The sequence below is a fragment of the Xenopus laevis genome, chromosome 5L (genome assembly GCF_017654675.1).
Source record: "Xenopus laevis strain J_2021 chromosome 5L, Xenopus_laevis_v10.1, whole genome shotgun sequence".
In the NCBI taxonomy this organism is placed as follows: domain Eukaryota; kingdom Metazoa; phylum Chordata; class Amphibia; order Anura; family Pipidae; genus Xenopus; species Xenopus laevis.
In genome coordinates, this window is record NC_054379.1 from 37,353,845 (window position 1) to 37,368,444 (window position 14,600).

Genomic DNA, 14,600 nt, shown 5'->3' on the forward strand with positions numbered 1-14,600 from the left:
ATGCATTTTGAAAAAACATTTTTTCCCATGACAGTATCCCTTTAAAGGACCAGAAACATATTTATTTATTTTTTTTAAACTAGTTAGTATACATTAAAAAACAGCAAGACAAATGAAACTTTAAAATCTGAAAGTCTTTATTAAGAAATAACTTACTGAAAGCGATCGATCCATCGTGCGGTGCTCGATTTCTCCTCCCTGCCTTCCTTATAGGAGATAGCCAGGGATGAGAAATCGAGCGCTGCACAATGGATCGGTGCCATGACGCCTTTTCTGAAGAGGAGCGGAAGCGGAGTTCGGTAAGTTATTTCTTAGTAAAGACTTTGCGATTTTAAAGTTTAATTTGTCTTTTTTAATGTATGCCAACAACATTTTTTTTGATATTACTGGTTCTTTAACATTCGGAAAAATAGTAGGTGGCATACTGTGAGTGGCCCATCATACCTTCTAGAGGGACTCATCTTCAAGACATGTTACATTGATAACCACGCCATAACATTCTATTAATAAAGGGCTGGGTGCAAATAAATTTTACAATATCAGTATGCACCTGTGGGAGCAGGCCTTTGTGCTCCAAAATGGAGTGCAAAGACCTCTGATCTCCCCATGAGTACAGTGCTGCCTGCATTCAGTAGTGCTGTATGTGTAAGAATCAAGCTGTGAGGGCATATAGGCACCCCTAATCCCAAACCCCTAATATGCACACTATTCAGATGCACAGGTTAAGGAGCACCATGCAGGCACATGGTAAGGACAGGGCTACCTTGCACCAAATACAATGAAATGCATTCATTGAATCCACTCAATCAAGTGCAAGGATACAAATGCACAAATGCCCCAGATGTAAGTGCAGAGTAAATGATTTACTAATGGGCGTAACTTTGCATCTGGGACGTTGGTAAATGACGCCATGCTGTGTTTAAATTTCCACTGCACTCTCATGCAGAACTTTATTTGATGTAGACATAAAAGAGCTTCAGCAGCAATACAATCATAGACACGTTTCTTATTGTTTACTGCATTTGGATTTGCAGGGAAAAGTTATAGAAGGGGGTGATGTGTCTGGGGCCTTGTGTATTGCACAGCCATGGCCTGGAATGGCCAGAACCATTTATGGAGATCATCAAAGATTTGTTGATGCTTACTTCAAAGCATATCCAGGTAAGGATTATTACACCTTCAAGTCTGCAAAGTGGTTGGTAATTGTAAAGGTTTCAGTCTCTGTGTACAACCAACCAAATATCACTTGGGCATGCCAATAGTTACAAACCTAAATTTAAGTTCAGTATTTTTTTTTATCAGAGATGGTTAAAGTAAATATAGTAATACAGGTATGGGATCTGTTATCCAGAATGCTAGGGACCAGGGGTTTTCTGGATAACAGATCTTTCTGTAATTTGGATCTCCATACCTTAAGTCTACTAGAAAATCACGTAAACATCAATAAAAATAGGCTGGTTTTGCTTCCAATAAGGATTAATTGCAGTATATCTTAGTTTGTATTAAGTACAAGGTACTGTTTTATTATTACAGAGAAAAAGGAAATCATTTTTCAAAATTTGGATTATTTGGATAAAATGGAGTCTATGGGGCAAATTCACTAAGATGCGAAGTTGCGCCAGGCAACCCGTTGCGTTTTGTGCACATGCTGACCCCATACCTTTCAGTGCAATTGGGATCAGATCCACAAACTGTTCAGATTTAAGGGGGGAGCCAGATGATTTTCCTAGAAAGGATAAAAAGCAATTATTCATTGCTTTATGATAGAAAATATATTTTTTTAATTAAAAAAAGACAATGCATTTTCAAAACGAGCCTTATATATTTTGTTAATGTTGATCATGGGAGTAATTACTTTTGTATGTATATACAGCATTTAGCAATATAATTTTACATTATTCTGGATACATTCATAAAGGGGATCTGCTTTCTGTATGTTCAGGACAGATATAAAGCAATATTACCGTATCTTTCAGGCCATTATTTCACCGGAGATGGAGCCTACAGGTCAAATGACGGTTATTACCAAATAACAGGCCGAATGGATGATGTCATAAATATAAGCGGGCATCGCCTGGGCACAGCAGAAATTGAAGATGCCATGGTAATAATCTACAATTTGTTCACATATTTTGAAACAAATTAGAATTATTTTATGTACAGATAAATATATTCGTTTTTTTATGGTAGCACTCCAGAGAGGAGATTGCACTTTTAGAGTGTGATATAAATAAATAGGGGAAGTGTGTGTGTGTGTTGCAAGCAAGGAACATATATTGAAATGCTGAATAAAGAGTCATTCTCCAGGTAGCCTTATTTTGTTTCCTTCTGTTTTCCATGTTCTTTGCTGAGGAATTAGATTCACACAATACATATTTGTGGGAAGATGATGTTTAACCCTTTGACTCACACTGCAGAATCTACACTAGCAGCAATATAGAACCTAAATGTCATATTCAACAAATCTGCAGTTAAACTATAGGGTCACAAATGACATTAAGAATTTGTCCATATCTTACAGAAAGTTAAGAGATTTAGCCAGATCCCTTATCAATCAGGAGTCAGTGCGTACATATGGTTCAATATTAAAAATAATATCTGTAATAATTGCACTTACAAGATGATGGCTTATGCCACAGCTCTCTCAAACCCTGCAGGCACCTTTCATTTAATCAGCCAAAATATCTACTATAAGGTAATGGCACACCAGTGTTCTGTAACATGGACATATTCTTGTTATGTGGGAGGGGGCATAACATTAGAAATTGCCTCAATTCAAAGTCGTGTGAAATTGAGTCGTGCCTAAAAATGGATGTGTTTCAATTCAAGGTGCAGCACTGAGTACTAGGGGCCTCATTTATAAAGGCTCCAAAGGCAAGTCCTAGAGCACCAAGGGAGTTTAAATCCCTTTATGTTGATTTAGTAAGCACTTGCTACTCTATCTGGCTTTAATGAGCCCTTATGACCTCTAATATTTGAATACTTTACAGTGGAGTTCAGTTTCCCTGATAATCTTTATTATTTTCACTACAGGATGAACATCCAGATGTGCCAGAAACTGCCGTAATAGGGTATCCACATGAAATTAAAGGAGAAGGTAAGAATTAATATTTACACAAGCCAGAAATACACTGCTAATTATTGTTACTTAAAATGATGTATAGTAACTGTGCCTTTAATGGTCAGCTTACAGCACCCCCATAAACAAACCTTACTGCTGTTACAGAGATATTTTTGCACTCTGTGGCTATTGTCAGCTTTCCAATCCTTCACTAGGTGCAGAGGTTAACCAAATCCTGGGCTAAAGTTCTTTCTAAATCAGCACTAAGGGGAACACTTTGCACCACTGCTCTACCACTTGCATCCCAGGTCACAATAAATGACCCCTTATATATGTTTGGTGCAGAATTCTATGATTCGGTGATTGGAATAGACTTGTTATTACTAAAAGGCGAAAACTTGATAGTGTTATATTCTTAGGCCCATGGCACTTGGAGCGCTGGCTCCACTGCTCTCAGTCTACAGGAGACAACTCTCCATGTTCCCATAGCCGGATACATCTTCCTCAGCTGGAATCCCAAATCTAGCAGTCAAGCTGATAGAGGCTCGGTCCTCTTATAGTTTGAGGTACAGATTTTGCAACCCCCAGTTCAGCAATCATGGAACTGCACAGTTTGCATTGTTGGGATGACAGAGGCTGAGGATAATGCTGGACTGGGGGTGGGTGCGCAGAGTGTTTTGAATTTTTGAGGAATTATTAATGTAGGTGACACTTCAATCTGAAGATTTACATCATGGGGCTGACCTAGCTATCCATTGCATATTTGTTATTAGTATACTCAAATTGTAAAATTGAAATCAACTGATGTTCTTTCTTCTTGAAAATAACACATATAATACATTATCATGCATTGTTCTATTTATGTTTTCTACATACTCTAGGGACAACACACTTAGAGAAGTATCAAATAAGTAATATATAACTTTTATAGTCTCTGGAGCAGCCAAAGTCTTTGCCTCTTTAGTGCTAAACACTCTCATGCTTCACTTGCCAGCTCCTCATTTCCATCTTAATGAACCCAGAGCTGGAAGAATTCCATGATCTGACTACTGTGAGCAAATCTTCTGCTAAACATTGTGTCCATGTCCTTCAGATTAGCTTCAGTGTGTTGAGATCTCATATAGAACTCAACGGGATCATTCATCTTTCTACACTTTCCTCAGGACTTTCCGGATTCTGCAAAAAGTAGATTTCATCCATAAATAGACAGTCATACAAATAGACATCAACTGTCTCCTAAAGTTTCACATCATCTATGACAACTTGCTTCCTTGCCCATTTATTTGCTTAAAGGGATACAGTCATGGAAAATGTGTTGTTTTTTTTCGAAACGCATCAGTTAATAGTGCTCTGCACTGAAATCTGTTTCTCAAAAGAGCAAACAGATTTTTATATATTTAATTTTGAAATCTGACATGGGGCTAGACATATTGTCAGTTTCCCAGCTGCCCCAAGTCATGTGACTTATGCTCTGATAATCTTCAGTCACTCTAAATATAGCAAGTTGGAGTGATATCACCCCCTCCCTTGCTACCCCCCCACACACACAGCAGCCTAACAACAGAACAATGGGAAGATAACCAGATAGCAGCTCGCTAACACAAGATAACAGCTCCCTGGTAGCAGCACTTCGATTTCCGAAGTCGCCTCACGAGGAAACTTCAGGCGACTTCAGAAATTGAAGCGATGTGAGTGCATCAGCGCAGGAGATGAGATAGAGATAAAAATATTTGCTGTGATACAGCAGTTTTACTAAGCTGCTTACAAAGAATATGGCATGCAGAGAGAAGCAGGTCTGCTCAAATCATTGACTTCCAGAGCAGATAGAGGAAGCCTCTGATTTGAGCTTATCTGCTTCTCTCCAATCTGCAGTTGGAGAGAAGCTTTGTGAACCCTTGCCCTAAATGGTAAGTTCTCTGCATTTGACATGTTATAGATCTTGTAAACTGCACTTACAGCCCACCATTCTACCTATTGCCTGGCTTTTAAATGTGTGTTTTAGGGACACGGTCTCGGACTTCCACCACTTCATTAATGAAGTCTTGTTTGGTATCGTTTGCGGTGGCGTGTGTGTGTTTGTTTTGTTTGTTTTTTAAATTACCTAGATTAAAAGCTATTTTTTATTCCTGCATTTATAACTTTATCTGAACTGGTTGGCTTGAAGTTAACAGGGTCTCTAAAGTTTCTTACTTTCCCTGGTTTTCTTTGGTTATTTTTTTGATATTATAGATCTTGCTATGTGACCCATTGCCCGTGGACAAACTATATTATCTTCTGGTGTTCTTGCATGTTTATTATGTCAGAATTTATTGCTGTAAAGGGCTCAGGTTACAATGGCAGAAAGAAAGTTATATAAATATTCACCTCAGCAGCACTAAGCATACTTTTTCCATGATGGTTAGCTAAGCAAGGACTTACTGTTAATATTTGACTTAAATCAAGCAAGTTCCACACAACTCTTTGCAATGGAAGTCTAATAAAGTACAACAGTACATTGACTTCACACATTTAATGGCTCGCTGCCATTAATGCTGCTTATTAGCAGATTGTCTTATTGTCTTATTAGATTTTGGTTATGTGAAAAGCTATCTGGAAAGTAAATTCATGAATGTAAGTAGTGGCCATATCAAATATAGATCCACTTGCCAAACGAGGTGTATGGCCACCTTAGAGGCAGGAAAAACACGAATTTTCTCATTAAAAGAACAGTGACACCAAAAAATGAGCGTTTTAAAGTAATGAATATATGTACATGTACTGTTGCCCTGCACTGGTAAAACTGATCTATTCAGAAACACTACTATAGTTCATATAAACAAGCTGCTGTGTAGCAATGGTGAAAATTGAAAAAAGGCTATATGCACAGGTTAAATAGATAACACCAGGGGGGTTGTGGGTTCACTCCAAGGATAAGTAAAAATGTGTTTAAATACAATGGAAGTGCTACTAATTTGGCCAATTAATCAATGCACATTCCCTGGTCCCGTCTCATAGTATATATGCAAGTACATGTATTTACAAAAACATGGGGATTGCATTCGGAGCTCTTCGTTTTCCAAAGTCAGCCACAGTCACCTCAAGACGAAACTTCGGACGACTTCGGAAAACGAAGCCATCCGAGTGCAATCCCACCGGCAATTTGGGAGATTAGTCGCCCCGAAGAAGAGGAGATTTGTCACCGGGCGACTAATCTCCCCGAATCACAGCGCATGTCTCTGCTTTAAAAAGACGTGTGCTTCCCTGCATAGTAGCATTCCTTGGTATAAGTGTCTCCTGACCGGGGCATTGGTTTCAAAAGATAACAGATAACACCATTATGTTGTACATAACTTATTTGCTATTTGCTGTATAACCTGAGCCTTTCCTCTTTTGAATGGCTGCCACCATTTCTACACAGCAGCTTATTTATATAAACTATAGTAGTGTTTCTGAAGCAAACACATTCGTTTTACCAGTTCAGGGCAACACTGCATTATATTTTTATTAATTCAAAATAATTTTAAAATTTTAATTTTTGATGTTACTGTTCCTTTAAACTGCCGATACACCTACCAATACCAGTACATGCACGATACCCTGCCAAGCCTGCCTGATATCAATGTACTATTACTATCAGTCTGCTCCCAGAACTGAGCAGGTTAGGACATTTCATCTGCCAATGCAGCATGTCAGCCAGTTCATGGTGGAATAGCAGATGAGGAATAAAGATGAGCCACATGCACTCTACAGAAATCATTGTAACAATATTAAAGTGATATTGACACTACAAATTTTATTTTTCAAAATATTAATCTACATCAAAAGTTACCTATAGGTCATGTTGATCGTTTTTTGATTTATAGTTCTGCTTTTGTAATTAATTGTTACTTGAAGTTCCTTGTCCCTTCTCAACCTTTCAGTTAGAGTTTCTAATGCTAACAGACTGCTGCTGCATAAATTATTATTATTATTATTATAAACAAATATTTATAGAGGGCCAACATATTTCGCAGCCCCCTTCTAGAGGAACATTGGGGATAAGAAAAGAAATGTAAAAGCATCAGGCAAATACTTTTATGGCAAAATTATAAATAGCATATAATGTTATATGTTATAATAAATATAAAAAAAGATTATATTTTGGTGTCAGTATTTCTTTAAGGCAGCCATAATGTGTGTGGCCCCTTCTACCCTGTCCATCCACTCCATCCAAAACCAGCAGTTTGCACACTGACACGTGGTTGCCATTACTGCCAGAGCTTACATATGGAACCAAATTGGTGGTTTCTCTGCCGGTGGACAAAACACTACATTGACATTAGCCTAAGGGTGGCCATAGATGCAAAGATCTGCTCGTTTGGCAACATCGCCAAACGAGCGGATCTTTCCCCGATATGCCATTAACAAACATGGCTATATCGGGTGTAATCTGATTGTTCGGCCGATGTCGGTCGGGTCAAAATCAAACCTGACCGATCGACCAAACGACCGATCTCCGCCGGACGAAAGAAGTCGGGACACGCCACACACGATCCGAAAATCGTACGAAAATCGTACGAATCCTCGATTCGTACGATCGGATCTGTGTGTCTATGGCCACCTTAAGGTACTTTTTACCAAAGTTAATACAAATTTGTAACATGAAGGGGCAGATTTATAAAGGGTCGAATTGAAAATTCTAAATGCAAGTTTTTTTTAGGGTCAAAACTGTCAAATTCAACTATGGCGTTATTCAAATTTGATTCGAGTTTTTAAAAAAAATTCAATTGTGATTTTCGAGATTTATCATATTCAAATTCGACTATTCGCCACCTAAAACCTGCCAAATTGCTGTTTGAGTCAATGGGAGAGGTCCAGGGATCAATTCAGAGTTGTTTGCAGCCTTTCTGAATTCTATGCAAATTTTTGGTTGATTTAATTCATCCGAGTTTTAAAAATTCTAGTTTTTTAATAAATTTCAATTGGTCGAATTTATGGGAGTTTTTAAAAAATCACATGAATTCGAAATTTGACCTTTGATAAATGTGCCTCCCTGTATACATACAGTGTAAATAAAAATAGTGGCCATGCACCAATTGGGAAGAGGCCAAACTACTAATTAGGCTACTTATTAGGTTGAGGGGACATGCTCCACTGCTTAGAAAAGCGGATCCACTCCAGCTCCATTGATCTGCACTGAAAAGTACAGCTTCTGCTTGAGTGAAGGAGCACAGAGTGGGGGTTGCCAAAAAACTCAGTCTGAGATCAGTGGCGCCAACGCTCCGTGTGCCCTGGACCTTAACTAGATACTTTTATTACTTTTCTTTCCTGATAATAGACTTGACTGCAAATATCAATGCACGTCCACTTTTACTGTAAATTAGATTCTGGATACAATTTAATCATAAGCCAGTTATCACTAAATCAGAGTTCTTTGTAAATATTACTGATCCCTGGATTCTAGCCACACTATGGCATTCACTAACATTCATTAAATTGATGTTGATTGTCTCATAATTGTTTCTTTAGCTGTATACACAGTAATTAAATGCCTGATAAGAAAACGATTAGAATGTTTTTTTATAGCGTCTAGAGTTCTAAAACAAGTAGGGTCAGTTACAGACAGAGACAAAACCATATAATGTATACAATATATATGTATCTGTCTATATACATATATACAGGTATAGGATCAGTTATCCGGACACCCATTATCCAAAAAGCTCCTCATTAAGGAAAGGCCGTCTCCCATAGACTCCATTTTAATCAAATAATTAATATGACTTAATTTTTCTCTGTAATAATTAAACAGTCCCTTGTACTTGATTCTAACTCAGATATAATTAATCCTTATTGGTGGCAAAACAATCCTAATGGGTTTAATTAATGTTTAAATCATTTTTAGTAGACTAGGTATGGAGATTAAAATTTTAGAAAGATCCCTTTTCTGGAAAACGCCAGGTCCCAACCATTCTGGTTAATATGTCTCATACCTGTACATATCAAATCATCCATTACATGTCACAGTCAGGCCCGGATTTGTGGCGAGGCCACAAAGGCTCGGGCCTAGGGCGGCAGAATGATAGGGGCGGCATGCCGCCCAGCTGCTTAGCGGGGAGCACAGCACCCCAGTACTCCAGTGCAGGTGCGCATGTGCGCTCGCACCGGAGGGGGGTATATGGGCGAGCATTAGAACCGTGCGGCCTCTGGGTGCCCGCCAGGCCTGGACTGGCAATCTGTGGGTTCTGGCAAATGCCAGAGGGGCTGCTACAAGGACCCATAGAAAGTCAGTATTTAGTGGGCTGGTGGGGGCTGATTGGGCCTCTGTGCACCTGAAATGCCAGGGCCTATTTTAATTCTCAGTCCGGACATGGTGCCTGCCCACTAAATCCAGCCCTGGTCACAGTAAAGGTGAAGGCTCCCATTTGTTTTGTTCATTCTGAAAATGACAAATAGTCATTATAGTAGCTTAGCTCCTACCCCAGGGTTAGAACTCCTCTTTAAAAAAACTGCAGCCCGAAGTACAAGAGGTACCTGGTTGGAAAAAAAAGATTATGGCGTGTTGCTCAGCATAAAGGAAGGATGGCACTTTTTCTGAACAAGAGGTGATTCAAACCGGGGTAAGAGGTGAGCAACGTGATTGCACTTGTGATTTTAGGTTCACCAGGAGTACCAGATTGATTGATAATAAACAATGGTTTATAATACACAATGAATATCCTGTAATTTATATCCTTAATATAAACGGTGCTTAGTGATGTCATTGGTTATAATCGGAGCTTAGTGATATCATTTCTGTCACATAATTTACTGAAACTTGTGTATTATAATAATAATTATAATAAGAGGGCTTATTTATATAGTGAATAAAGTACCCCCTATTGTAAAATATAAGGATATTAGAAGTCACCTCCATGCCCTATATAAAAACACATATGTATGATCATGGAACTCCTCTGTAACTTATAATATCCTTATATTTTACAATAGGGGGTACTAATTATTCACTATATAAGTCCTCTATTTTAAACCATTTCTTTTAGCATAACTCACTTTACACAGCTTGATAAATAGACCCTTTACTCATTTGTATGTAAAACAGCAGGCATCCTTGGATGGAAACTAAGTTGTGGTTGTAGAACAGTAGTATGTAACATAGGACATAGGTAAGCCCATGATACAAGGTCTAAGTATGCCTGAAATGGCAAATGTTATATGATCATGATCATACATCAACTTATCATACCGGTAAACCACCAACTGTTTTCAAATGAACCCTAACCATTTAGATCAGGGGTTGAACAACCTTTTTCACCCATGAGCCACATTCAGATGAAAAAAATGTTGAAGTTCAACATGCAAGTTCCTGGGAGTGACAAATATGGACTGTGATTGGTTATTGGAAGCCTCTATGTTGACTGACAAACTAAAGGGGGTTCTGGTTGGTGGTAAAAATGGTTTTTATGCAACTTAAGCTTGCTTTCAAGTCAGGAAGGCACCTGTTTTTGAGGCCACTGGTAGCAACATCCAATGGGTTGGTGAGCAATATGTTGCACGTGAGCCACTGGTTGGAGATAGATTGAGGAAGATAATGATGATTATAATAATGATCAACCTATTGCCTTCAGCAAGTTGAAAGTTGAAAAGACCACAGTCTGATAGTAGCAGGTGCTATGTAGCACTAACTTGTAACATACTGCTTATACCTTTTTATTGTGGCAATACACGGACAATCAAAAGTATATGACTCACTTCAGACCGAGTTAGCAGCTAACAGGCCAGTGTATTTGACTGCTTTGCCCAAAGATATCTAGTTGAGAATCATTGATTGGTCATCCAACAGGTCCCCTAGGTATTATCTGATTATTCCTCAATAATAAACATTTCTTTCCCTACAGTAGAAAACACAGCAATAAATAATGTTTTCAGTGTCTCACTTCTCTTTCTTTATCTTTTCATTGTTGTAACTCTTTTAAATTAATGGTTAATGCTGACATTTCTCATCCTAAAATCAGTATCAATTTTCTAACTCTCCTGCTTTGTCTGTTAATGAGCTGGAAATTAGACAGTTGATTTTTAATCCAGAGGTTTTTCCTTTGATTTTACCTCATAGGATGTTTTTTGGCTTGTCTTCTAGGTGCATTCGCATTTGTGGTATTAAAGGAAGATCTCAAGATAGCAGAGGAAGCTATTCAAAAAGAGCTGCAAGCAATCGTGGCCACTAAAATAGCAAAATATGCTGTTCCTGACCATATTCTGGTGAGTAGACTTAGCTATGTACTGGAATCATTCTGCTGATTAACATAAATAGACTATGTAAATGATCATAATGAATAATAAAACAGTAAGCACTGTGTAAGCACTGTAAACTGCAAGGCCATTCAGGCACATGATAAAAATTCTCAGCTGAGAGGACCAAATAAATATAAGCTCACAAGTTGATCAGAAATAGTAAAACCATGAATTTGTAAACCTGCCAATTATTTGAGCTTCAGAACTGGGAACTGGGAACCTTCAACTTCCAGGTTTCAAAAATGCAAGAGAGGGCTAGAATTGCATTTGAAGACTATACATATTACCACCCATTTGATTTGGATAGATATAAATTTTGCTGCCTTAAAAAAGCAACAATATACAGGTATAGGACATTTTATCCAGAATTTTATCCTGGGGTATTTCGGATAAGGGATCTTTCCATAATTTGGATCTTCAGACTAAATCCAATAGGCTGATTTTGCTTCCAATAAGGATTAATTATATCTTAGTTTGGATTGTTTTATTATTGCAGAAAAAAAAGGAAAACAATTTAAAAAATTTGGATTATTTGGATAAAATGGAGTCTTTGGGAGACAGCCTTTCCGTCATTTGAAGCTTTCTGGATAATGGGTTTCCATAAAGGATCCTATACCTGTATCAACAACACATATTCAAAACATAGGAAATCAAAAAGTAACAACTACTACTAATTCTACTGGAGCTTTTGCCCTAATATCTACCTATATTATGGTAATGTCTATTCATTTCTGTTTTTATCCTTGATTTGAAGTCTGAAAAAAAGACATAGCATCATACTCAGATTTAATGCAGTAGGGTCCATTAGTCGCAATGTGTGGTACCAAAAAACAACCCAGCAGACCAAGCCAAGGAGTTTCCAATTTGGACAATTCCTTGGCTGACCAAATAAGATGCAGAACCCGTTCTTAACTAATGGGAGATTAAACAGAATGATTAAATAAAATGTGTCCTGTATTAGCAACAATTAATATGATGTAATACATTTGAGTATAGGGTTAAGCTGTGCATTGATCTGTACCATGTATGAATGCATCCCTCAAGATCTAGAGTTAACAGATGTACCATAGATTATATGATGTGATTCATTACACGTATCTGGACATGTCCCCGTTTTCCTTAGATGGTTAAACGTCTCCCGAAAACCCGCTCTGGAAAAATCATGAGACGAGTGCTGAGAAAAATCGCCACTGGTCAAACAGAGGATCTGGGGGATATAACCACACTGGAGGATCCTGGTGTCATCGATGAAATACTGGAGGCCTATCAAAAATACAATGAAGCCAAGATTGCCCAGTAAAGGGGTCACAGCTATCTTTTATAGCACATTGTAACAGAAGGAGTAGGAAGTCTTTAGGTCATCTGGGTTTCTCATCAACATTTTTCCATTTTGAAAAGCCTTTAAACCAACAATAGAGGCTTCATTTTTGTAATGTTTATTTTGTTAACTTATTGATGAGGCTTGTAATATGTTACATTACAGTAAGTGCTAATCATCAGCTGGCAACACATGGGCCACCAAATCCCCCCTTTTATTTATTATTAATGAATATCCATGGGACTCCAAACAAAACCTTTGAATGGTCTAACTTCATCACTTAATTGCTTTTAGAAGAGTGTGTACCTACACTCATTTCATATACAGCACCAACTGCAAAATGCCAACTTCACAGGAGATATGCAGACCAGGGCAATATGGCTTGTTCCAATCACACACAGATTTTTATTGAATGTAATGTATTTAATGTAACTCAGGAAGGTGTCCCAGCTGCACTAAATTTTGTGTGTGATTTGAAAACAGATAACTGTTGTTCTGGCATGTTTATCTAATGAGAGATAATTTAGCAAACGCAGCAATCAGATAACTAGCTATATACCATGCTTCCTTTGTGATTTAATTTCACTGGGCAGTATTGTAACTATAGGGGGAACTTAAGGGGCTGAAAAGAATTAACACCCCACCGGGGCTTACGCGTGAGCAAAGGCTCTGGGCTTGATATACAGTGCCCCCCAGCAAGTAGTTGGAACAAGTAGGATTTACCAGGAACCAGAACAGCTGCAACCTGTAAAATTAGGGCTCTCTGAGTTTTATGCAGGAAATGGGGTGTGTGTTTGCAGTTTGGTGACCAGTAAGCAGAGCTCAGGCACTATCAGACAAGGAACTGAAAGAAGCTGTTGGGAATTGAGTGACTGCCTAGAACAGTGATCCCCAACCAGTGGCTCCCGGCAACATGTTCCTCACCAACTCCATGGATGTTGCTCCTGCTGGCCTCAAAATTTTTAATTCCTGGTTAATAGGCAACATTTGGTTGCATAAAAACAATGTACAGCCACACAGAGCCTGTAGCTGCCAGTCCACATAGGGGCTACCAAATGGCCAATCACAGCCCTTTTTTGCACCACTCAGGAACACTTTTCATGCTTGTGTTGCTCCCCAACTCTTTCTACATTGGGTAAAAAAGGTTGGGGCCTACAGGCCTAGAACATAAAAGGAACGCTAGGTGCAAAGAATTGCTGCATTTAACTCAGACACTGCAGGAAAATAGGAGTGAGAAAGACTAATACATACGAGGCAGAAGGGCAGACAAAGATTGGGGGTCAGAGACTTAGACTGGAGGTGAGAGTATGATTGACACATGGGAGGGTAGGAGTATAAAGCCCATAAAGAGAATGAGTACAGATAGATTGAGGGTTGGAGTATTTCGGGCCAAGAAAGATTGGGGTGCACAAAATGTTGCTGCTTGCATGCCCATACAAGTTACACCACTGCAGTTAGCGTACTGATCAGTTGTATTTTCTAGTAACTGGCCTGTGTTTCATCAGCCTTAGTCAATTAATAATTTGAAAACCAGGGCATCAATTAACATAACATACTGGACATAAATGCACTTTAGGCACTCGTTTAGAGATAAGGATTTTCGAGCAGATGAACTAATTCTCAGGTTTAAAGCTGTGGTGGTTGTCAACAGCTTAACTGCTTGGCTGTGTCAGTGGCATTTTCATTTAAGCAGAAACAGAGTGATTTGAATATTATATACAATGGAAATAGCACAAACTAAATCAAAACATTATTATTTTGAAAATGGTTAGCACCAATAATTCTCTGATTCCTTAATGTTAAAGAGCCAGTGATGTTTGTACCTCTAGTGAGTTAATCTAAATAGTTTCCTTTTGGTTCTTAACTAGTAGGCAGCATCGGACTGGCGGGTGATTAGCCATCTTTAGAGTGTCAGTGGCACTGCATATGCTCATTTTGCTCTGGGATACAAAGTGTTAGAGTTGTCAGAGA

General features: G+C 38.4%; 1 protein-coding gene across 1 annotated transcript in view; it reads left to right on the forward strand.

Moving 5' to 3' along the window:
• Positions 1 to 13,601, forward strand: part of acss1.L (acyl-CoA synthetase short chain family member 1 L homeolog) — a 72,563-nt gene extending 58,962 nt beyond the window's left edge. The window contains exons 10-14 of the mRNA XM_018262870.2: positions 1,035 to 1,161; positions 1,977 to 2,104; positions 3,034 to 3,097; positions 11,157 to 11,278; positions 12,435 to 13,601. Of these exons, the coding sequence (XP_018118359.1) occupies positions 1,035 to 1,161; positions 1,977 to 2,104; positions 3,034 to 3,097; positions 11,157 to 11,278; positions 12,435 to 12,611 (618 nt within the window). The 3' untranslated portion in view covers positions 12,612 to 13,601. The remainder of the gene's footprint in view (positions 1 to 1,034; positions 1,162 to 1,976; positions 2,105 to 3,033; positions 3,098 to 11,156; positions 11,279 to 12,434) is intronic.
• Positions 13,602 to 14,600: the final 999 nt, after the last annotated feature.